We start from the raw sequence: 25400 nt of genomic DNA, 5'->3' as shown, positions 1-25400 counted from the left end.
TTGAGGCCGGCCTGGTCTACAAAGCAAATCCAGGATAGCCAAGGCTACACTGAGAAACCCTGTCTCGAAAAACAAAAACACAAACACAAAAACAAAAAGAATCATCAGCCATTCCTTGCAATCTTCTTAAAATCTTCCATCTTACCCAGAAGTCTGCTTATTTTTAAGACAAGGGTCTCACTATGTAGCCCAGGCTAATACTTTCAATCCTCCTGCCTCACCCTTCCAACTGAGAGAAATGAATCATTTTGGAATTCTTAATGAAATTACATCATACAAAAATATAAAAACATTCAATGTAACATAAAATCAATTGTTGGGAGTAACGCTGATGTAAACTGTTTGATGGCTTACTCTTGATTCAAACTCTTAGAAGCTAATTTAGACACTTTGCTTAGCTGGTTTTATTTATTCCCAGCTTTGTTTGGTGTCCCAGGAAGAATAGTTCAGAGATTATCAAATCCAATCTCATTTTTCAAAGAGGAACACTAGGTTTAGGGCGGAGAGGTGGGGGAGGGGAGGAGAGAGGCAGGGACTGGGGGGAGAGGAGGGTGGGGAAACTTCCATCCCGATGTAAAGTTAGCTAATTTTAAAAAGACAAAAATGATAATGCTATGCAGTCAAATAAGTGGAGAAATGAACTGGACAGTTTAGGGCCTCAAAGATATCTCTATTCACAGCCTGGGAATTTGACTTAATGATTTTAGAGAGATCTTTCCATTATCACTGCCCTTTCTAAATTCAATGGAGAGAGAGAGAGAGAGAGAGAGAGAGAGAGAGAGAGAGAGAGAGAGAGAGTACTCTACAACCATATAGGCACATCATCCAGTGAGTAAGCAATTGTCCACACCACACCTGCATTGTGTTACTTAGCAGCTCCCAGAACAGTGTCAGGTAACAAACGGCAGGGTTGAGTGTATTCCAGATTGAACTCGGGGAGAATACATTAAATAAAAAATTTATGAACTCTGGTGCTCCATATTTGACCACGTCCCCTGGATGGGGAGACCTATTGGCACTCAGAGGAAGGATAGCAGGCTACCAAGAAGACACTTGATACCCTATGAGCATACACAGGGGGAGGAGGTCCCCCTCAGGAACAGTCATAGGGGAGGGGAGTAAGGGGAAAATGGGAGGGAGGGAGGAATGGGAGGATACAAGGGATGGGATAACAATTGAGATGTAATATGAATAAATCAATAAAATATATTTTAAAAAATAAACACATAAAATAACATTATAAAAAATTAAAATAACATTATAAAAAATTAAAAATTAAAAAATGTATTAATTAGTTACACACACACACTCCCCCAGGGCGGGGAGAGGGTTGAAAAGATGGCTCAACAGTTAGGCATGCCTGACATTCTTGAAGATTCCATTTTGGTTCCCGGTCACCACAGAGGGTGGCTCACAATCACCTGTAAGTGTAGCTCCAAAGGGTACGACACCATCTCTTGACTTCCTCAGGCCTCATAACTCACACAAGCACTCACACATTAACATGAATAAAAATAAATCGAAAGCCGGGTGGTGGTGGTGCACACCTTTAATCCTAGCACTTGGGAAGCAGAGGCAGTGAGTCCAGGACAGCCAAGGCTACACAGAGAAACTCTGTCTCCAAAAACCAAAATAATAATAATAATAATAATAATAATAATAATAATAACAATAATAATAATAATAAATCCAAAAACACATGTTCTGCAGTAACATAGCATGCTATGACCTCTTCACCAAACAGACCAAACATACACTCTATGCCCATTACAAAGACATATTCAGCCTCCACACTCTTGGGATTTGATGACGTGAAACAGTATTTGTTCCCCTTCACAGGGTCAGCTACTAAAAAGCAACAGGTGGCAGTTTTAGTTAAACAACACCTCTCCGAGGAGATAAACCCAGGTTTCTCCCCATTGCTACTGGGACCAGGAATAAAATCACCCAGATCAAAGAGGAAAGGCTCATTTAGAAAACACTCGGTGGGCGTGGTGGTGCACGCCTTTAATCCCAGCACTTGGGAGGCAGAGGCAGGCGGATCACTGGGAGTTTGAGGCCAGCCAGGTCTACAAAGTGAGTCTAGGACAGCCAAGGCTACACAGAGAAACCCTGTCTCAAAAAACAAAACCCCACTTACTCTAGTTAATTCTTAGTTATTTCCAGCTAATTCTCACAAGATTCCCCAAAAGATGGGGTATGATGGCTAGCTACTTTTAAAAATATATGTATTTATGTATTTTCTAGGTATTATATGAGTGCTCTGTCTGCATGTATGCCTGCATGACAGAAGAGGGCATCAGATCCCATTATAGATGGTCAGGAGCCATCTTGCAGTTGCTGAGAATTGAACTCAGGACCTATGGAAGGGCAGCCAGTGCTCTTAACCGCTGAGCCATCTCTCCACCCCCTCCCTCCCTGCTGCTCCTCATTGATAAATAGAACCAATTTAGAATCACCTAGGCATTCAAGGTGCACTTCCTTGAGGGCATTCCATCAGGTTAACTGGTGGGGAAAGAGCCATCCTTGACGTCCATGGCACCAGCCCATGGCCAGAGCTCCGGTAAAATGAAAAAGGGTAAGGATGCCAGGAGAGTGCTGCATCTTTTTCTCTGCTTTCTGGCCCACCATGCCTCAAGCTGCTCTGTTCTGCCACACCCTGCCTGCCAGGATGGACTAAAGCGCCTAAGCAAAATAGGCCTCCCTCCCTCTCTCCTTCCCTCCCTCCCTCCCTCCCTAATTTGTCTATGACAGACATTCTGTGTCAGCAACGACAGCCAGAGAACTAATAAACTGGGAGTCTCTCCCTCAGGGTTAGGAATGCTGAGATGCAGAAGCCTAGAGACAGCAGAAGTGGCAAAACCAAGGTTGAGTGTAGGTCTGACACTACACTTCATGCTCTTGTGTGACTGTGTTCCCCTCAAAGGGAGCCCAGCTGCCTTCAGGTACTAGGGTGTACCCAATCTGATTCAACACTTCACTTGACCCATTTTTTATCTCAGGCTTTCTCCACCATGTGTGAGTTGGTGTATATACTTTCCCAAAAATTTTTGGGCAACTAGGGTCACAAAGTCCATTTGATTTGAATATTTTAATATACTCTTTTGTCAAGTCGCAAATAACAAAGCTTAATACCTGGTGGGCCCATGGAAGATGGTGACTCATGATCTTTCTTTCTAAATGAGGTCAAAGAGCAAGGATGACAAAAGTTTGTGCTATTATTCCCACACACTGATCTGCCTTGTCAGTGAACAGCTGCTAATGTCTGTCAGGCTTTGTAAGTGGTATGGGGCCCTTCCTGGAATTGCACCCATGCTGACTAATGCTTGCTTGTTCTTCAAGAAAGCTTTTGAGACGTTTCCTCCCTATTGTCTTTCTGTCATTTCCCCAGAGTGACAGGAATTCTCCCTTTACTTTCACACTCTCTGGACTCTAAAAAAGGTTTTATTACATGTATCACGCTGCCATGACTAATCACATATCATCACAGGTAGAACAGGCTAAAAGTAAGGTCCTCCCTTGAAGAGTCACAAAATCTACTTTCAAGAAAAGAAGGCTGGGCTGGAGAAATAGCTCACCGCTTAACATATGGACATGAGGGCCTGGGCTCATATCCCTAAAAGAAAAAGTCAGACATCTGTAACCTAAGGGCTCTTAATGGGTGACATGGGAGGTGGAGACAAGAGAGTGGCCTCAAAATAGAGGCCTGATGTACACATAAAGAAACAAGGTCTAGTGATTATGCATTCTTCATGAATACTTTTGTATTGCTGCTTGCAAATATGCATTTCCAAACTTGAAATATAGGTATGAACAGGGAAAAAAAAAAAAAGAAACAAGGTCTAAGGGGAGAATGGGATAGAGGGAGGAATAGGAAGATACAAGGGAAGAGATAACAACTTAGATGTAATATGAATAAATTAATAAAATATATTAAAAAAAAAGAAACAAGGTCGCTGGGTGTGGTGGCATACCCCTTTAATCCCAGCACTTGGGAGGCAGAGGCAGACGGATCGTTGTGAGTGTGAGGCGAGCCTGGTCTACAAAGCGAGTCCAGGATGGCCAAGATAACATAGAGAAACCCTGTCTCAAAAAAACAAAAACAAAAAACAAAAAAAAGCCGGGCGTGGTGGCGCATGCCTGTAATCCCAGCACTTGGGAGGCAGAGGCAGGTGGATAGCTGTGAGTTTGAGGCCAGCCTGGTCTACAAAGTGAGTTCAGGACAGCCAAGGCTACACAGAGAAATCCTGTCTCGAGAAAAAAAAAAGACTCAAGGTGAAAGGTGGTCAAAGGAGAAATTGAAACAAAAGGTTATCTTACACACACACACACACACACCAGACAGACAGACAGACAGACAGACAGACAGACAGGGGTTGATAAAAAAAGAGTAGAAGGCTAGTAAATAATTCTCTTTTCAACAAATGCGCAAGACACTTGACATTGCTGTGAAAGAGTGAAACTGGAATTCTAGCTTATAATATATGCAAAAGTTAGTTCTAAATGAATCATTCAGAGCTGGGCGTGGTGGCACACACCTTTAATCCCAGCACTCTGGGAGGCAGAAGCAGGCAGATCACTATGAGTTGGAGGCCAGCCTGGTCTACAAAGTGAGTCTAGGACAGCCAAGGCTACACAGAGAAACATTATCTGAAAAAACAAAAACTAAACAAACAAAACAAACAAACAAACAAAAACCCCAAAAGAATCGTTTACATGATATAGGTGCTGAAACATAAAACTCTTAGAAGAAAGCATAGGAGTGACTATTTCATGATCTTTGGTTAAATGGTGGTTTTTTGGATAGGACACCAAAAGTAAAACAACAACAACAAAAGATAAATTCAACCATTAAAAAAGTCCATGTGTGATAGCTCAAGCCTTTAATCCCAGAAGTCATGAGGCAGAGGCAAGCATATCTCTTGGTTCAAAACCAGCCTGGGATACATAGTGAGTTCCAGTTCAAGGCTATATAATGAGATGCTGTCTCAAAAAAATAAATAGATAAATAAAATAAAAATTTCTGGCAGTGGTGGCACATGTCTTTAATCCCAGCACTCAGGGAGACAGGCAGGTGGATCGCTGTAAATTCGAGGCCAGCCTGGTCTACAAAGTTACTCCAGGACAGCCAAGGCTACACAGAGAAACCTTGTCTCGGAAAAAAAAGAAAGAAAGAAAGAAAAAGAAAAGGAGGAGAAGGAAGAAGAAGAGATAGAGGAGGAAGAGGAATAGGAAGAAGAAAAGAAGCTGCTGCCAGGTGTGGTGGTGCATACCTTTAATCCCAGCACTCAGGGAGTCAGAGATAAGCAAATTACTGTGAGTTTGAGATCAGCCTAGTCTACAAAGCAAGTCTAGGACATCCAAGGCTAGACAGAGAAACTCTGCCTCAAAACACAAAAAAATAAAAAAAGAAGAAAGAGAAAACATAACTTATATCATCATTTCTCTGACATGTATGTATCCAGAACACATATTAAAATTCAACAATAAAATGACAACCCAATTACAAATGGACAATGCCACTAGCTGAAAGATCTCTCCAAAGAAGACACAGACACACAGAAAACACACAAATTTTCAGCCTTAGTGGCCACCAGGAAAACAAAACAAAAGTGAGATGCAACTCCATACCCTTTTAGGATGGAAAACAAAGACAGATGTTAAGTGCTGTAAGGATGTGGAGACACTGGGGACCTGGGACATTGCTGGTGGGATTGAAGAATGGGAGGCAACTTGGGAAAAAGCCTGACAGTTTCCCAGCATGTTAAAGGTAGGACTAGGGATGCAGTTGAGCGGTAGCATCTCAAGGCCTCAGGCTCCCTAACACCGTGAAAACAAACAAAATTAAAGACTTACCATTTGGAGTGGGAGCTTAAGAATTTTGGGAAAATCTAAGTATAGTGCAAGGGTGCTAGCAGGTAAAAGGCAAGGAATTAGAGAAAACAGACATCGTTAGAGGAAGAACTGGGGCTTTTTTTTTTTTTTTTTGGTTGGTTGGTTGTGTCAACAAATGAGTATTTTTGGTAGGTAAACCATCTATATATTAGGAGAGGTTATTCAGGAAAGTATCAGAGTAAAGAATTTGTTTTTGTTTTTCAAAACAGGGTTTTTCTGTGTAGCCCTGGCTATTCTGGAACTCTCTGGATAAACCAGGCTGTCCTCAAACTCAGAGATCTACTTGCCTCTGCCTCCCAGGTGCTGGGATTAAAGGCGTGTGTCATCACCACCCAGTGAGTAAAGAGTTTTTTAAAACTAACTTTATTTATTTATTTGAAATTTTCATATTATTTCTCTTCTCCAAATTCCTCCCAGATCTTCCTCTTTTTTTTTTTTTTTTTTTTTTTTTTAAGCAGAGGACTAAAACTGCTGCTCTTCCATTGCTTCCTTGTGAGTAGGTGCCTCCCTTAGTCTACTCTTAAAGATCTATGTATACGGGTTACTATTGTCTGCATGTACTCAGCATACCACAAGAGGGCATCAGACATGTGAGAGCTGCCATGTGGATGCTGAGAATTGAACTCAGGACTTCAGAAGAGCAGTGAGTGCTCTTAACCATTGAGACTTCTCTCCAGCCCCTCAAATTTACTCTTGACCTGAAGTCAGTTGAATACAGGCTCCACCTGGAGTGATCCACATGGACTGCAAAGGCGGATGAAATTTTAAAAGAGAAGCACATTTGCTGGTTAGGTCGTAAGGGTTGGGTTCCTTGAGTTATTGTAACATGGAGGGAATAAAAATGTCCACGGAAGCCGGGCGTGGTGGCTCACACCTTTAATCCCAGCACTCGGGAGGCAGAGGCAGGTGGATCACTGTGAGTTTGAGGCCAGCCTGGTGTACAAAGCTAGCCCATTATAGCCAAGGCTAAAACAGAGAGACTCCATCTTGAGAAACAAAAACAAAACAAAACAAAAAAAGAAAACAGCAACAACAAAAACAGATTTTTTAAAGGAGAAATACACACACACACACACACACACACACACACACACACACACACACACCCATAAAATGTAAAATTGAAGAACATAATATACAAACAAAAGACCAGTAAAACAAAACAAAACAAAAAAATCCCAAATTAAACAATATAAGACAAAGAGTCTACACAATTTACTGTGTATTGGCATCTACTGCTAGGCATGGCATCTACCCTGAAATGTGGTCAATATACCCAGTGAAAATTCATTTTCCATAGGGAAAAAACTAATTTTTCCTTTGCAAGCAGTGTTAATTGGAGATAATATCTTGATTCAGGCAAGAGCCCATGTCTACCTCCCCTATCAACACTGGGACCCCCACCTAACTTGAACCTGTGCCGGTCCTGTGTGTGCTGACACTGTCTCTGTGAGTTCATATCTGGGGTGCTGAATTTCTATTTAGCAAATTCAATAATCTAAATACCATCAACCTTATTATTTCATGTGACCTTTCTTTGTATTTTAACTCTCATAATGTTTTTACAGCACACAAAACCTCTATGAAGGTTCTCACCACCACTACAATAAATCCTACTGAGCCAAATTAAAAAGCAAAAAGCAGGTTTATCCAGTATTTAGTGGCTCCTGAGTTCATTGTCTCACAGTAGGAGGTCCAGAAGTCACTGGCTGGGCTGGGTGAGAGGCTTTTTGTAGGAGAGGGGTGGGAGGCAGTGACATGGTTGATAAGTTATTGGAGTATTGCCTGAGTTTGGGGGTCCAGGAGGTGTGTCCTGAGTCCAGTGTCACTTTGGAATCCAGAACTAAGTGTCCACTTTGTCCAGTGCTTTATGAAGACTTCTGGTGGGAATCTCTGTCCTGTTCTCGAGCTCTTGGCTTGGGGGTGGGGGGGAGGTATTTTTGTCCCAAAACCTTCAGCCTAACACTAACACTCTAGCTTTGTACTAATACATTTTCATTTTGAATAGTCTTTTAAGACAAAATCATTCTCATCCAAAAGTATTTCTCCTTTTCTATTAGCCTTCCTTATCAACAATAACTTGCATATCTATGGCTTTAGATCTCGTTTTCTTACATGATGGTTCTTTTCTGTATTTTTCTTTTTTTTTAATCTTTCTTATCCTGATAATATCTATTTCTCAAAAAAGCAATTGTATTTTAAGAGAAAACTATACATGAAACAAAGAAAATAACATGCACATGCTTGCCAAATGCTTAACAACCGCAAACACAGGCAAAACATTAAATTTTAAAGCACAAAGCTAGGTAAGTGTCCATAAAAGAGAAATTATATAATGAAATACATTAAGATTGTCTAGAGATCTCAGGATGTTTTTCTTTTTTTCAAATAATATTTTCCTTGAGAATTTCATACAATGTATTTTGGCCATATCCACATTCTCTATGCTACCCACCCAACCTTAATCAAGTCCAGCTTGCATTGCCCAACTACTACTCCTGAAGTGAAGCCTACCCTGGAGTGTGGGCAGCCTACATCTCTAACAAAAGCTGACGCTTTCGCTCTTAGCAGCTTTCACATGTCCATAGCTCCTCAGGCAGTGGTGGGATTTTATATGCCCATGTCACGCCCTCTGGGCTGGGGTTTTATCTGCTTTGAGCTTGAGCAGGTCATGAGCATACTATCATAACTGCCATGAGGTCATATGCACAACTGCTCTGCTGTGCCTGGAAAATGTTTTCCTTAACGTTATCCACCACCTCCATCTCTCACACCCACTCTTCTCAAAGGATTCCATGGGCTTTGGGTAAAGGGGTGTGATAGGTACATCCCATTTAGGGCTGAGCTTTGCACAGTCTCTTATTCTCTACACATTTACCAGTGGAGAATCTCTTCACTAATTGCCAGCTACTGCAAGGAGAAACTTCCTGATGAGGGTTCATAGATATATTGACATATAGGTATAGCAATAAGTCATTGAGAGTTTATCTTATTTTAGCAACAATGGTATTGGTTTCTCCCTTATGGCTATGAGTTAACTAGCCACACAGGTTCTTGGCTCTGTAAACACTGTTAGATATAGATTCAAGACAGAGTTTCTCTGTATCACCCCTAGACACAGAGCTGTCCTAGATTTTCTTTGTAGACCAGATTGGCCTTGAACTCACAGAGATCCACTTGCTTCTGCCTCCCCAAGTGCTGGGATTACAGGCGTGCACCACTGCAACTGAGCTAAATTCAGGGTCTTCTAATTGGCAAAGCTACTTCCATCATTTTAGAAGATGAAGAAGCCCTCTTGGTTTCAGAAGGTCAGGATGTCCCAGCTAATGACCAAAAGGCAGAGCCAGTCTAGGGCCCAAACAACACATCATCAAACCAAAAAAGCTTACTCTCAAGCCTTAAAATCTAGTGGAGTTTGTTCTACTAAATTCTAGACTTGTTTAAGACCCACAACATTCTTCTTTATGGTCCCCTCCGTGGTGATGGCAGTATCCAATTCATGCCTATTGCAGAAATCTTCTTGTTATCACAGGTAGAGCAGAGTTTTGCCTCAGAAAGAACCCTACCATAAGTCTTGCCCACAGGCACCTGAGGTGATTTCTTTAGCCAGTGTTCTATTGCTGTGGAGAGACACCGTGACCAAGGCAACTCTTATAAAAGAAAGCATTTAATTGAGTCTTGCTTACAGTTTCAGAGGTTTGGTTTATTACCATCATGGTGGGAAGCATGGTGACACACAGACCGACATAGTCTTCCCAAGTCTCAGCATTGTTCAAAGTTCCCAAGTCTCTTCCAAGACTCAAGGCAATCTCTTAACTGTGGTGTCATGTAAAATCAAAAAGGAAAGTACGTACTTCACAACATACAATTGCACAGAATATACATTGCTGTTCTAAAAGGGAGGAACAGGGCACAGTGAGGAAATATTAGATCAAAGTAAGACCAAGAATCATTCTCTCTCATGTCTTCTACCTTTTCATGCATAGAGTTTAGGATTGTGCATTGGGAAAAGGTTAAAAAAAGAGTACAGGAAAATCAGGCCAAGCAACCTCTCCAGCTGTGCTGCTCTTCCAATGCTCTCCCTAGTAATGAATGAGTGAATGAATGGATGGAGAGAGAGAGACAGACAGACAGACAGACAGACAGACAGACAGACAGACAGACACCATTGGGGCAAGTTCTCACTGCTGCCACCCTCAAAAGGATTCATCCTTTCCTGTTCCTGCTGAATGGTACACAATTACAGAAAGATAATACACGTATTGAAACAAGAAAGATGAGGATGTCCCTTTGTGAAAGCCTTTTCTGTGTTTGTTTTCCTGATGGTGGATTTTTCGTTAGACTGGAAACGGTCTGTTGTGCAATGGCCACTCTTCCTGTGTATAGCACCAAGACCAACATTGCTGAGACACGTGTTGTTTAGGACTTATTTTAGAGGGTGACAGGATAGTGGGAAAAGGGCACTTCCGTTGGAGAGAAGATTGCTCAGAGCCTTAACCTATTTGGTTATCCAAAGAATTAGAAATCAATTTCTTTCTAGTTAAGTTAGTGATTTCTCGGTTTCTTTGTTACTAAAAGTGACTCAACCCTAAAAAAGTTCTACGATTTGTTCTAGAACGTAGCTCATCCAGTGAAGTAGCCCACTAAACTCTGAATGGAAGAAACCTTCCTCCTCCATCTCTGTCCACATGCACAGCAAGGTGCTCAGCCTTCCATGGAGTATATGTGCTTCAGGCCTGCTGTGCCCAGGGGTGGACTTCAGACCAAATAAAAAGCAAGGGTAGGGCCTTGGCAACCTGGTACCAAGTACACAGATGCAGATAAGGACTCAACCTTTGCATAATCTATTCAGGAAGGAAAAAAAAAGAGCAAGGACAAGGAGATGCCAATTAACCTACAAGCCTCTGGCATGCATTTGCAAAGCTGGTTTTTCTGCACCTTGAAAGCCAATAAAATGGAGTGCAACAGGCTTAGCAAGAATTTGAGTTAACCATTAAGCAGGAGACTGAAAGGAAGCTTAGCCGTTGTAGCAGAATGAATATTCGGTAGGTCATTTCTTTCTGCAAAACAGAGGGGGAGCAGATAATGTGTAAAACTAGATGAATCTCTCAAAACCAACCACTTCGTGGAACTGGAAACTAACCAATGTGAGCAGCAAATTGAGAAGCATTTAGTCTTGGGAAGCCTCTATCTCCAGGTGATGACATTTTTGCCCATGGATGCTTTTATCACCCCGTTGCTCAGTTGATGACTTTTAAGTAAGATCAGCTAACCATGAGAATAATACTGGTGCATAAGGACTAAACTTGAAGTGTTAAAAATTCTTGGTCTTGCTGTCCATGAGACCTGAACATGTAGTGAGAAATTAAATTTCTCATTCTGAGGCTTTGCTAGCTTTGCTAGCCTCTTATTTCAGTCCCACTCATGGTGAGCACCAGGTTAACTATGAATTTAGCATAAATTCATAAGGTTATAGAGAAGGCTTGAAAAAAAATTCTCCACACATTCCCTAAAAACATACAAGGGAGACCTGAGAAATCACTGTAACAAGTGAAGCTCAAGGAAAACATGAAAGCTGGCCTTCTCCAACACAGAACATATGCCGTGCAGAATTAAGATACTGAAAGAAACCTCTGCTCAAATAATCGGCTAACTGCTCTAAATAATGTTATTTTAAAAAGAGTATATCAGCCAGGCATGGTGGCGCACGCCTATAATCCCAGCACTCGGGACGCAAAGGCAGGTGGATCACTGTGAGTTCGAGGCCAGCCTGGTCTACAAAGCGGGTCCAGGACAGCCAAGGCTACACAGAGAAACCCTGTCTCGAAGAACCAAAAAAAAAAAAAAAAAAAAAAAAAAAAAAGAGTATATCATACACACAATCTGAAAGAAAAAGAAAATGAGAATAGCTAAGATCAAAAACTCAAGTGATAGCACACACTGTGGAGGATGTGGAGAAGGAAAATACTCTTCCATTGCTGGTGGGAGTGCAAACTTGTACAACCACTTTGGAAATCAATCTGGCACTTTCTCCAAAAATTTGGAATAGTGATACCTCAAGACCCAGCTGTACCAGTCCTGGGCATATACCCAAAAGATGCTCCACCACACAATAAGGACATTTGTTCAACTACGTTCATAGCAGCCTTATTCGTAATAGCCAGAATCTGGAAGCAACCTAGATGTTCCTCAACCGAATGCTGGTTAAAGAAACTGTGGTACATTTACACAATGGAATACTACTCAGCTATTAAAAGCAGGGAAATCTTGAAATTTGCAGGCAAATTTCATCCTGAGTGAGGTAACCTAGGCCCAGAAGGACGCATATGGTATACACTCACTTATAAGCAGATATTAGCCACATAATACAGGATAACCACACTACAATACACAGACCTAAAGAAGCTAAATAACAAGGAGGACCCTAGGGAGGATGCTTAAGTCTCAATCAGAAGGGCAAATAGAACACACTGGAAGCAGTTGAAGAGTAAGTACAGGACAGGAGCCAAATTTTGGGGGTGAGCGCAGGGAGTCTTATGGAAGAGCTGGGAGATAGAAGGACCTGGAGGGACAGGAGCTCCACAAAGAGACCAATGGGGCCAAGAAATTGGGGTGGGGAGGATGCTGCAGAGACTGATGCACCAACCAAGGACCACGCATGGTGAGGGCCTAGACCCTCTGCTCAGATGTAGTCGATAGGTAGCACAGTCTCCTTGTGGGTGCTATAATACGAGGAGTACGGACTACGTCTGTCTGCCGTGAACTCTGGTGCTCACTTATTGGTCACTTCCCCCTGGTGGGCGGGCCTTCCCAGGCCTCAGAGGAAGAGGATACAGGCAGTCCAGATGAGACTTGATAGGCTGAGGTCAGATGATGGGGAGGAGGGCTACCTCTTTCTGAGGACTAGTGGGGGGGGGGAGGGATGAGGGAGGGAGGGTGGGACAGGGAAGCAACGATGGTGGGGGCTACAATTGGAAAGTAAAGCGAGCAAATTTTTTAAAAAATCCCAGTACTCAGGAGGCAGAGGCAGGTGGATCACTGTGAGTTCAAGGCCAGCCTGGTCTACAAAGTGAGTCCAGGACAGCCAAGGCTACACAGAGAAATCCTGTCTGGAAAAACCTAAAAAAAAAAAAAAAAAAAAAGTATAACCCTTATAAAATCAAGCTAACAAATAAAAAAATATGAATTATAGCTAAACAAAGACAGAATTTGTGTGTTATGGAGGAGACAGACTCCATAATCCAGGAAAGTCTCTATAGTTAGAGTGCAGAGTTGCTACAATTAAAATGGATCAGACATAGAAACAGTAAATTTTGAACTCCAAAATTCAAAGACACAGGAAGTAGAAAAAAAACCCTATAAAAGGGCTTGAATACTATACTTAGTAAAGAAAAAGTTCAATGAAGTTATTTTAAATATGTTCAGAGAATTAAAACGGTTCAAAGGATTAAAAGAAAATACAATGAAAATGACTCAACAAATAGGATACTTGAACAGATAAATGCAAGCTGCGAAGAAAAGAATGGAAATTATAACAATGAAAAGTACAATTACAGGGCTGGAGAGGTGGCTCAGAGGTTAAGAGCACTGTCTGCTCTTTCAGAGGTCCTGAGTTCAATTCCCAGCAACCACGTGGTGTCTCATGACCATTTATAATGAGATCTGGTGCCCTCTTCTGGCAGGAAGGCGCACATGCAGACAGAATTTTATATGCATAATAAATAAATAAATCTTAAGAACGAAAGAAAAGTAGAGTTACCAAAGTTAAGAACTCACTCAAGCAAGGCATTATGGCAGCGCTCGACTGTGGTCGCAGGATTTGGTAGGTTGAGGTAGGAGGATGATAAATTCAAAACCAACCTGGGCTATAAAAGTGAGTCTCAAAGGGGGGGGAAGAAGAGAGATGGAGGAAAGAAAAAAAAAAGAGGGGAAAGGGAAGAGATGGGAGGAGTGAAGGAAGGGAACAAAATAATCTAGTTTGGAAAATGGGCAAAAAAGAACGGGGACAAATAACAGAGCCAGAAACTCATGAGAAAGATTAAATTTTCCCACATACACATCACATGAGCTCTAAAAGAAGAAAGAGGGAGGAATGAAGAAATACTGACTGAAAAGCCTTCCAAATTTGATGAAAAAAATTCACATTATAAACCCAAGAAGCTCAACCAACATCAGCTTTTAAAGAATGAAACACCAAAGAAGCAGGCATAGTGGTGAGCATCTGTAATCCCAGCATGCAGAAACTGCAAGAGCAGACTGAGTTAAGGCCAGCGGATGTCCTACACAGACCCCACTTTAAAACACAAGCAAAACATGCAGAGGACCTCCCGCAGAGACATGCCAATCAATCAGCAGGCTGACAGCTAATGTCAGTGAGGACAATTTGAAAAGCAACAGGAGAGAAAGGACTCATTACATTTAGAGGAATGATGATATGATTAATAGTTGCCTTTTATTATTATTATTATTATTATTATTATTATTATTATTATTATTATTAGTTGTTGTTGTTTTTATTGTTTTGTTTTCAAGACAGGGTTTCTCTGTGTAGCCTTGGCTGTCCTGGACTCTCTTTGTAGATCAGGCTGGCCTTGAACTCACAGCAATCCTCCTGCCTCTGCCTCCTGAGTGCTGGGACTAAAGGCTTGTGCCACCACTCATGGCACTTTTTTTTTTTTTTAAATCAGAAAGTAACTCAGGACACACCAAAAGTACCACAACCATTCCCAGCCTTAGGGACTGGGGGTGATGGGAAATGAAGAAATGATACGCATACATCAAAGCGTGGATCTAGCGGACAGTGTGCTCTGAAGAAGTTGTACCAACCACAGCCAGAAGGCTCGGCTGTTCACTTTATACCTCTGAGTTGAGGAAGAATTAGGGTTATTGTATGCATCAAACAAGGGCGTGGGCTAGACCTCTGTGGGGGAACAGTCTGAAGCTGTACACATCTGGGAGGAAGACGTGGACCCCATTTTCTGCGCACAGCCGACACCCACAGAGACCTGAGGCACTGGGGTCCTTGACACGGCTGTGCTCATATAAACAACACACATTCACTCAGGGCTTCCACTTCCCCCTCAAAAGACAACGGAAAAAATGTATTTAAAAGGGGGCTGGGAGTTGGGGGTTTAGCTCAGTGATAAGAGCACTGGGAGGAAGAATTGTGACAGACAGAAGGGTCAAGGACACCACGAGAGCAAGGCCCACAGAATCAACTGAGCAGGGCTCATGGAGTTCAGGGAGACCGAAGCGGCAATTGTGGTGCCTGTGTGGGCTGTGCTAGGTTCTCTGAGTGTGTTATGGTTGTTGGCTTGCTGGTTTTGTGGGACTCTTGACAGTAGGAAGTAGAGGTGTGTCTGACGCCTTTGCATACTCTTGGGACTCCTTTCCTCATAGCGGGTTGCCTCACCTAGCTTTCATGTGAGGGTTTATGCTTGGCCTATTTGTATTTTGCTGTTCCTTGTTCAGTACCTGGGAAGTCTGCTCTTTTCTCCGGGGAGACATGGAGTGGGCCTGGGGGAGAGGGGAGATGATTAGAAACAAGGAGGAGTGAAGGGAGGGGAAGCTGCAGTCAGGATGTGTTGTATGAGAGGAGAAAGAAGACAAAAGAAAAACAGCCACGTGGTGGTCGCCTTTAATCCCAGCACTCAGAAGGCAGAGGCAGGTGGATCTCTGTGAGTTCCAAGCCAGCCTGGTCTAAAGAGGGTTCCAGGATAGCCAAGTCTACACAGAGAAACTGTCTCAAAAAAACAAAACAAAACAAAAAAACCAAAACCCCAAACAAATGAAACAGAGCAACAACAAAGAAACACCTCAATACTTTGAGTGATTCCAAACTTTTGTTGGGCTGCGGTATAGGTTGCATGCCTCTGTTCTGCAGGACTAAGTGAAGGGGTACAAACATTAGCACTTTGGGGAACTAAGGGAAACAGAGAGCTCCAGTCCCTAGCCTGGCTTTGCAGGTTAGAAAGAAGCCACATAAGGGCTAGGAGTAAGGCTGGGCCGGTAGGGTGCTGGCCATGAAGGCATAAGCTGGAACCCTAGCACCCATGTAAAACCCAGGTGTGGGACACCTGTCTGTAACCTTAGCACTAGGGAGTGAAACAAGTGGCTCCTGGCTCCTGAGAGCTTGCTGGCCAGCCAGCCTAGGCAAAATTGTGAATTCCAGGTTCAGAGACAGACCCTGTCTCCAAAAACCAGGAAAGGACAGCCTTAAACACACGCACGCGCGCGCGCGCACACACACACACACACACACACACACGCACACACACACACACAGAGAGAGAGAGAGAGAGAGAGAGAGAGAGAGGCACAAATGACAAGAGATGCTTGAGTTTGAGTCCTCACTGCTAATGAGAGATGAAAAAAAAAATTTTTTTTTTTTTGGTTATGTGAGACAGGGTTCCTCTGTGTAGCCTTGGCTATAGTGGACTCCCTTTGTAGACCAGGCTGGCCTCGGATCAGGTTGATCCACCTGCCTCTGCCTCCCGAGTGCTGGGATTAAAGGCGTGTACCACCACGCCCGGCGTGAGATGAAATTTTGAGCTAGTACCATTTACCCCTAAGGCTATCTATTTTGCAAGATGCCCCAGCCCCAGAGCAGGAGGAAAGGGAGGACAAAGGGAGGGAGGGAGTGGGGAGGGGAGAGGGAGAGGGAGAGAGACTTAACATTGACCTCTGGCTTTTGTACGCCCATGTGCATACATCATGCACAGAAAGAAGGGAGGGGGGAGTAGAGAGGGAGAGATGGGAGTGAGAGAGAACGAATGAATGAATGGTGAATAAATGAATGAATGTCTGTCTGAGGAAGCTAGGCTGACTGGTGAAGGCATTCATCTCCCAAAGACAGGCAATGAAGCCTAGAGTGGGTGACTGCTTTTTCAAGTGTAGAAAAGCAAGAGAAATCTTAACATGAACAAGGAACAGAATAACACTCACACAAAAGCCATTCAAAGAAATGGAAAGCTAGCCGGGTGTGGTGGTGCACACCTTTACTCCCAGCACTCGGGAGGCAGAGGCAGGTGGATCACTGTGAGTTCGAGGCCAGCCTGGTCTACAAAGCGAGTCCAGGACAGCCAAGGCTACACAGAGAAACTCTGTCTCAAACCCACTCCCCCCCAAAAAAAAGAAAAGAAAAAGAAAGAAATGGAAAGCTATGAATTGGCGGAACACAATTCCAAATAACTGCTTTAAGGAAGCAAGGTACACTACAAGAGAGCAGACTGATAAAGAAATCAGAAAATAAATACAAGATCAAAACGGGAAGTCTAGCAGCAGGAAATCAGCTGGGAAGGGCCTGAGTCATCAGCCCCACCCCACCATTACAGCCACCACGCCTGGCAGTGAAGTCCATGACACAAGTCAGGCCTGTGTCAAAGCTCCAACCGTGAGAGCAAAATGACAAAAATGGCAATGGTTTAAAATTTTGCTTCATTAAAAGATCCGGAAACCAAAAATTTGATAAGGGCCTGTATCCAACAGGGAGAAGTTTCCAGTGACCTGGTTAGAAGACCAGGTAGAGGCATATCCATCCCTGCCAGTAGACTAGACAGTAGGTAACATAGAGACAAGGTTAGAGCTGGATTTTACTACAACGTTGAACTTCCCTGCCAGGTCTGGGTAATTTAAGTAGTCGAGAGCTGTTTACCCATTACATATCATGAGCGTGAGCAGTTAGCCTATGCGCCCATGCAAGAACCTTTCTCCCACCCTCCATATTCTTTCAGTCACCACACGCTCCCCTGGCAAGATAACATTTCCTGAATTAATATTAGTTAACATTCATATTTCTGATAAACGGGATGAAAGCACATGATGTCTTTTAATAAAGTACCCCCTACAGTGTGAGAACTAGACCCAGGCACCTGTACAAGTACCACACCAGACCTTCCTCAGCTTTGTGAGCATGGCTTGTGCTTGCACTCGTTCATCACCAGATTTACTATCAGCTTGTATGAGGTTGTAAATTATGTCCATTGCCCATTGTCTGTAGTTTTTCTTTATTAATTTTGTGAAGGCTGGGGTTGGAGAGATGGCTCAGCAGTTAATAGTACCGGCTGTTCTTCCAGAGGATCTGAGATCGAGTCCCAGCACCCACATGGCAGCTCAAAACTGTCTGTAACTCCAGTTCCAGAGAATCAGACTTTCTCTTTGACATGAATGCAGGCAAAACACCCATACACACACACACACACACACACACACACACACACACACACACACACACACACACACAAAGTAAATTTGAAAAAAGTGAAAGAAAAATATGTAAAGCTTTATAATGTAATTGACAGTCACTGTACAGCTGCCACCGTGTCCTGCTTTATTCATTACCTTTCCATCTCTTAAAATTCCTTTTATTACACTTGTGTGTCGCTCATGGGCATGTGTGCCATGGTATGCATCTGAAGAGGAGAGGATAACTTGTCAGAGTGGGTCCCCATTCTTCCACCAAGACTGGACTTGGGACATTGGGCTCAGCAGCAAGCACCCTTACTTGCTGAGCCATCTCACCAGCCCCCTTTCCATCTTTTTTAGATAAGAACAAAATGCTTAAAAAGAGCTGGCCTTGTTCCTCAGCTGACAGGGAGAGGTCTCTCTCTTCCCCTCTTTCCCTCTCCCCCTCCCGCCCCCCACAGTCAGGAAAGCTGGCACCACCCCTCACAGGCTGCAGCTCTCTCAAGAGCGGGCTATTCACCTCACTTAGGCAGCACAGTGGAGCTGGCCCTACTGTGTCAGAACAGGTGAGCTGGGCCCCAAGGGCATGAGAACAGGACAACTGGCCCTACACCTTGCCAGCTTTGTCACTTGGGTATGCTAGCCTGGGCAATGCTGGAGAGCTGACCCTGGGGGTGTGGGTGCAGGAGAGCTGGTGAGACGACCAACTCAGCTCCCACCCAAGCCCAGATCCAGGGCTTCGAGTTGGCCCACCCCAACATCTACCCCCTCTATGAGCTGCTGGAGTGTGTAAAGGGGCTGGTTCTCCGGATGCAGAGCTACAGGATCTCCATGACAGAGGGGAACAACAGAATATCTGAGAGGATCCAGTATTGATTCAATAGTGGAGCGGAAGCCAGGGGCCTTGAACCAGACCAATGACTCTTTGCAATGGCCATTTGCAAGTAAAGATGTTTGGACAAAAAGGTTGTGTGGCACACTGCAGTTTCCATGATGAGATTTTTATTGTTGTTGCTGTTTTTTGTTTTTAATTTTCTTTTTATTTCCTTTGGGGGAGGAGGTTGCAAGAGTGAAGGGGAGATACGAAGGGACAGGAAGATGAGCAAGATTGGGGTACATGAAGAATCAGTAAAAAGCTTTTTAAAAATTACTTCACAGTAAACTTTCTTTTCTCCAGTTCTCTCCTTTGCATCTATGCCTACGAAGTTATCTTTATACTGAAATCAGTAGATACTTATCTGTCCTCCATTTCTCCCGTACCAGCTATTTTATTTTATTTTACACAGCCTCAGGGCCAGCAGTTTTCTCTCTATCCCTAAGTTACCTGATAGACAATAATAACATGTGATTTAAAGGTTTTCCACATGGAGTTAATCCTTGTTGGTATGGCTTGAGATTTAGAATCAAGTTTGCTTCTTGCCAAAATATGGAGGGGATGGTGTTTCTGAGGCAGGGAATTATGTAGCCTTAGCTAGCCTTTGATTTACTAGGAAGGAGAGGATGACCCTGAACTCCTTCCTGGTCCTCTACCTTCTACCTCTCAAGGGCTAGGATTATAGCCATGCAATGCACCCTCATGCCTGGCTTAACATGTTTATAGAGTGGGGAGAGTTTTCCGTCATGTAAAACAGCTGGGTATGTTGTATATCCTTGTGCTCACAGTGCTAGGGAGACAGACATGCAAATGCATATAGCTAACTGGCAGGTCAGCCAGCAGAGCATATTTAGTGGGCTCCCCCTGTGTTAGGGTACGGCGGATGGTATCCCTGAGAAACAATACTTGAGGTTGTCCTGTGGTCTCTCCATACATACTCACACACATACTGAACCCCTCCCCATCTCTGTCTCTGTCTCACATACACAGGCACACACGCACACGTGCACCCCCCCCCCCAGGTATATATGTGTCTAGCTGTATTTATATGCCTTCGTCAACCAGTCACCTCACCGCAGTCCCCGTCTTTTATCTGTCCTAAGACAGGGATGGCCAACTTCAAGGGCCACGCTCTCCCAGGGAGTTTCTTTCTCCTGTTTGGGCTCTGGTGGTCAGTGAAGTTGCCACTGAAGTACTTCCACCAAATGGGCTTGAAGAGGAGCAGACTGAGCCAGCAGCAACAGCGCATTGAGATCATTGAAGGAGCAATCAAGACTCTGTTTTCAGTCATTGGTAAGAACAGAAGCCGTCTTGTCTGTGCAGCTCCTCTTCGCACCCTACTCCCTGGATCCTGTGAAGTACATGTCTTACAGGCAGAGATAATAGGACAGGGTCTTAGCTGACTGCTCCTCTTTTACTTTAATATCCATTGTGTATAAAGCTTTATATTAATATTCAAGAGACCCTTTTATTATACACACTATGAATAACTACCAAGTAAAACAGTTTTTGCCATATGAAGTTGCAGGAACATAACAAATACTATGTGAAAAACAAAATGCAAATAGGAATAGGGGGTATTTTTAAAAGCAATTCAAAATTCTAAATAGGGTTCAGTTTAAACTAAATCATCTGTCCCCAAATAGTCTCTTGTTAGATCTCAGGGTAGTTAGCCACCACGCACTGGCATGTCCTGTCCATGCACAAGTCTCAAGCATTACCAGGAGGGGTATCCACAGGACGGCCAACAAGGCAGGCAACAGAAGGGTTGAGAAAGCCCTCAGAGGGGCTGTGAGGATGTTAACCCTACCTCTTTGTCACCAAATTGCCCACTGATGCTCTGCAGCAGCACTTCAGGGACTGGCAGTGACCACAACAACAAGGCTCCTCGTGGAGCCACAGCTGCTGAGGGCACTGAGGGAGCTCCTCTCAGGTCCTGCCCTTGTCCCAGGCCTACTGCTGTCTGGGTGTGAAGCCGGCGTATAAGCCCCTCCAGCAAGCAAGACTTAAACACCTGCCAGATCCCGCCAAGACTCCTTGCATGTAGCAAACTGCTCTTTGTGGAGCTAATGAGTAAGAAGGATTGTATGACTTAATGGGGAGGAGAGCATCAACACTGCATTTAAAAACAAATGTTATTTGCCATCCTGGCTTGGTGAAAGTGCTATTTGTTCAGTATCTCTCTTGTGCTCCTACCAGATGCCAACAACCCAGTGTTCTGAGTACTAGAAAGCAAACAGTAGGAAGCACACATAGTTCCCACCTCACAGGGCTTCCATTCGAGTATCTATGGCACTTTTCCTGGATCATTTCACAAACTTCCTGATCCCCTATAGGTGAATGTAAATTTGAATAACTTCCAGGCTTTCCCCCAAAGATTTTAGGTACCAAGTATAAAGGCAAATCTGCTTTCAAACATGATAAAAAGTAGATGGGAGCCTTTAATCCCAGCACTCAGGAGGCAGGGGCGGGAGGATCACTGTGAGTTTGAGGCCAGCCTGGTCTGCAAAGCAAGTCTAGGACAGCCAATGCTGCTACACAGAGAAACCTTGTCTCGAATAACCAAAATCAAAAACAACAACAACAACAAAACACCAAAAAAAAAAAAAAAAAAAAAAAAAAAAAAAAAAAAAAAGGAAAAGGGACAAAAGCCATGACTCGTAAGGGCTTGTAATCTCAGCACTTAAAAAGAGTGAAGAGGATGGAAAGTTTAAAGCCAGCCAGGCCTCAACACTCAAGACTATCTGAAAAAGCAAAACCTAAAAAAGCAAAAAGAGAAAGTGACAAGAACTGTGAACTACCTCAAAAGCATAGCTTCATCAGTCTGGCCTCATTTTTGTCTCTTTTTAGATACCATGGCCCGAAACAGTATAGGCCTCATGTTCACCAGTGCCCCAAACCAAGCGCTGTGCTAAGGGAGGCAGCCCAACACATACCCAGCAGCTGCTTCCCTCCCTCGGGCCTGCACACCAACCCTCATTGTGGTGTCTGTTCAGTATCCCTTCAGCCTCAGTCTCTGGTGGATCTCTACACTGCTCCTTGATATAAAGTCCAAAGATCAGTGACTCAAGCCACACTATCATGTGAGGGGAAATGTTCTGCTCTATCTCTGCTGTAGGGCAGATTCCATTTCTGTTGCTGCTTTTGCCCCATTCTCAACCCCTAAAGGAACATCCAGGGTCAGGTACTTCCATAAGCTTCGAAGAAAAATTTTGTATGGAAATAGTTAAGTCAGTTGGTCACTATCAGTCATACTTGGACCTGGTTCATATCTTCAGTCAATCTTTGCTATTTCATGTTTGTCTTGTTGACACCTTCTCACCTCAGTTTTTACTTTTACTTCCTGGCAGGCATCCTGGCAGAGCAGTTTGTTCCAGATGGGCCTCACCTGCACCTCTACAATGAAAACCACTGGATAAAGCTAATGAATTGGCAGCACAGCACCATGTACCTATTCTTTGGTGTCTCGGGGATCATCGACATGCTCACCTACCTTTACTTCAACATTGTGCCCCTGGGGTTAGACAGATTGGTTCTGGCTATAGCAGTATTCAGTGAAGGTAACTTGGCTGGAGAAAGGGAAAGGTGGACCATTATGAAAGGTCAAAATTGAAAAGACAGTAAACATTAACATATAATGATCTTCCTTAGATAAGCAATTCTCAAGATTTCCAAAACCTGGACAGGGTTGGGTCCTATGCTCTGGGTGGCCCAGATAATGTTTTATTTTGCAACCAAGAAAACTTCAGGTGAAGTCCTACCTGGAAACCATGTGTGTGTGTGTGTGTGTGTGTGTGTGTGTGTGTGTGTTTCATTCAAAGCCTTAAAACCAGCATCATGGCTGAAACACTGCCCCTGCTTTGAACTGCCTTTCATGAAATCTGCAGATACATTATCTTATACTTTCAGCAGATCCATAAAGCAAGCAGTCTGCATGTGCTTGTTGCCAGTGATGTCATGTAAACCGGTTTCCTGAATACTGAAGAATCTCAAATGTATTTTAGACAAATACTGGGGGGAGGGGGGGAGAAATGCCAATAATTGGGAAGAGCCAGTGTGAATCTTAAGTAAGTTTCTGATGGCTGTCATTTGTTTGCAACAGGTTTTCTCTTCCTCTTTCACGTTCATAACCGACCTCCGCTGGACCAGCACATCCATTCTCTTTTGCTGTTTGGTTTGTTTGGAGGGTGTGTCAGCATCTCTCTAGAGGTGATCTTTCGGGATAATATTGTGCTGGAGCTTTTCCGAACCAGTCTTCTTATTTTTCAGGGAACCTGGTTCTGGCAGGTGAGTATTCATACTCAAGCTTGTCCTATGGTCTGGGTTGAGAAGCCCCTTGGAGATGCACAAGAGAAATCCCAAGAGTCACTTGTTGCCTGAAAACACAGCAAATATAGCAGGGTGTTGTCTGGCCTGGATGACCTTTTAGTTTCCATGCCAACCTTTGACTTATATACTTTTTCTATACTAATAGCTAGCTGGTATACTGGTTGGCACCCTGTATTTACTAAACTAATATGAAATTCAAGTCCTAAAGTTTAGCTATTTTCAAGTCAGCCTATCCAACAAACTTAGAGAAGTTATCCTGTGTGACTAGGGTTTGTGCTGTAACTGGTATGTAGGAACTTCTGAGATAGTGTAAAACACACAGAACTGTTCTGCTGGCCATGATGACTGCTTGCTTCTCAACCAATCAGAAAATCTCTCCTCTTTCTTCCAGATTGGATTTGTGCTGTTCTCGCCATTTGGAACAGAATGGGACCAGAACAATATGGACAATATCATGTTCATCACCATGTGCTTCTGCTGGCACTACTTGGCTGCTCTTTTCATTGTAGCCATCAACTACACTCTTGTTTACTGGTATGTCTGAGTTTTGTTAAGTTTTCTCTCCTTAAATAGTCCCTAAGTATCAGTGGCTAACTTCTTAATGACTGCCAACTTCATGCTAAACTCTGCACAAGGTACTCTTCATTTGCAGGGCAGCTACCACAATTCCTACTTGCCAGTGAGTGTAAGGAGGCCTTGCCAAGTTAAACCACCTGTGTCATAGTAAAGATTTTCAGCTAGTTCATGATAGGGAAATCCTCAAATCAGTAATCAACTGGTCCAGGCTGAAATCCCTAATGTTTGGTGAACCCATTACCTACTTCCAGACTTGTTTTGCTTTCTTCCTAAATATACAGACAGATATTAAAATATCTATCAGAGCAGAAAGCACTTTCTAAGTACCTTTAGCATAATATAGACTCTAAGAACTATTGACTCCCTGCACTTACTGTCCCAGGCACCACAGAAAACTTAAAATTGACTACTGTAACCCTTGTCATTTTACTATGTACTAGTTTTGTTGTTGTGTTTTTGTTTTTTAAACAAATGGTGAAACAAGACTTCAAAGGGCTGAGCAATCTCACCAACTAGTAAAGGAAAGCAAAGATGAAAATTGGAGTGTTATTACAGAAGTTGCTTGCTGTGGACGCTGCCCCTGCCTTTTCCCCCAGGGCTTTACTTCTCTACCCCAAGGCAGACACACTTCAACCAGGAAGAACCTCACAGAGACAAAAGAGGGGTGGGTTGGGGAACTTCTTCTAGCTCTACTTTCTTGTCTGTAAAACAGCTAGATGACAAGAGGCCTAAATCTAGTCTCGAGAATACTATCTGGGTTACCACCAGTCCTTTTCTCTACTGTGAACAGAACCGTGAGACATCAGATGTGTAGACATACTATCACCATGTTTAACAGAACCTTTAAAAAAGGGGGCTCTGCCACTCTTACATCCTGGAGTTAGTGAGCAGAATTCTATGGCTAATCTAATGGTGCTCATGGTATGTCTACTGCAGCTTTCTGACTCGGGTGAAGAGAAGCACAGAAGGAGAAATCATTGGGATTCAGAAGCTCAAGTCTGACCACACTTACCAGTCAGCCCTCCTGAGTGGCTCGGATGAGGAGTGACGTCAGGCCTTGGGACAGTGGAGGCCTCTCATTCTTTTGAACAGTAACTGGGAAGAATATAGATTGTTCCCTCTACTTCTAAGGCTTGCCTTAGTAAGCGCCTAGGGCTCCGTATGTTGGAAATTAGACCTCATATGTTTTTTATGTACCATGTTAGTAGAGTCTCTAAGTATAATTTAACTTAAAGTCCGTATTAGAGTAATACCATCTATACAGAAAAATGAACACCCTTCAGTAGCACCTCTGTCCTTATAGAATTAACTTAAGACCATGAACACCTACGGTAAGAAGTGCCCATGTGGATGAAGTACGCTATGAATCTGACAGGACAGCACATGGGGCTTCTGGTAACTTGTCCCTCTTCTATCCATCAGGCATGTACTTTCTTCTCAGAAATGTTTTGGGACTTTGATGACAGTGCAGTGCCTTCAATTCAGAGGCAAAATTCTAACACTTTTAAAATAATAAAGCAACTCACAAGCTTTGGCATCTTAA

General features: G+C 43.3%; 1 protein-coding gene across 5 annotated transcripts in view; it reads left to right on the top strand.

The window, feature by feature from the left end:
• TMEM45B (transmembrane protein 45B) overlaps positions 1 to 25400 on the top strand; it is a 34056-nt gene extending 8656 nt beyond the window's left edge. For 3 of the 5 annotated variants that reach the window (XM_084782600.1, XM_084782602.1, XM_084782601.1), the window contains 5 exons: positions 20056 to 20245; positions 22303 to 22512; positions 23055 to 23239; positions 23673 to 23815; positions 24794 to 25400. In XM_084782600.1, coding sequence (XP_084638726.1) covers positions 20056 to 20245; positions 22303 to 22512; positions 23055 to 23239; positions 23673 to 23815; positions 24794 to 24905 — 840 coding nt within the window. In that variant the 3' untranslated portion in view covers positions 24906 to 25400. Of the gene's footprint in view, positions 1 to 10952; positions 11093 to 20055; positions 20246 to 22302; positions 22513 to 23054; positions 23240 to 23672; positions 23816 to 24793 lie in introns of those variants that run through there. The other 2 variants (XM_084782604.1, XM_084782603.1) reach the window with 2 other exon arrangements.

Source organism: Acomys minous, assembly GCF_964271855.1.
Source record: "Acomys minous genome assembly, chromosome: 5".
Lineage (NCBI taxonomy): Eukaryota > Metazoa > Chordata > Mammalia > Rodentia > Muridae > Acomys > Acomys minous.
This window is presented reverse-complemented; position numbering and strand designations above follow the sequence as displayed.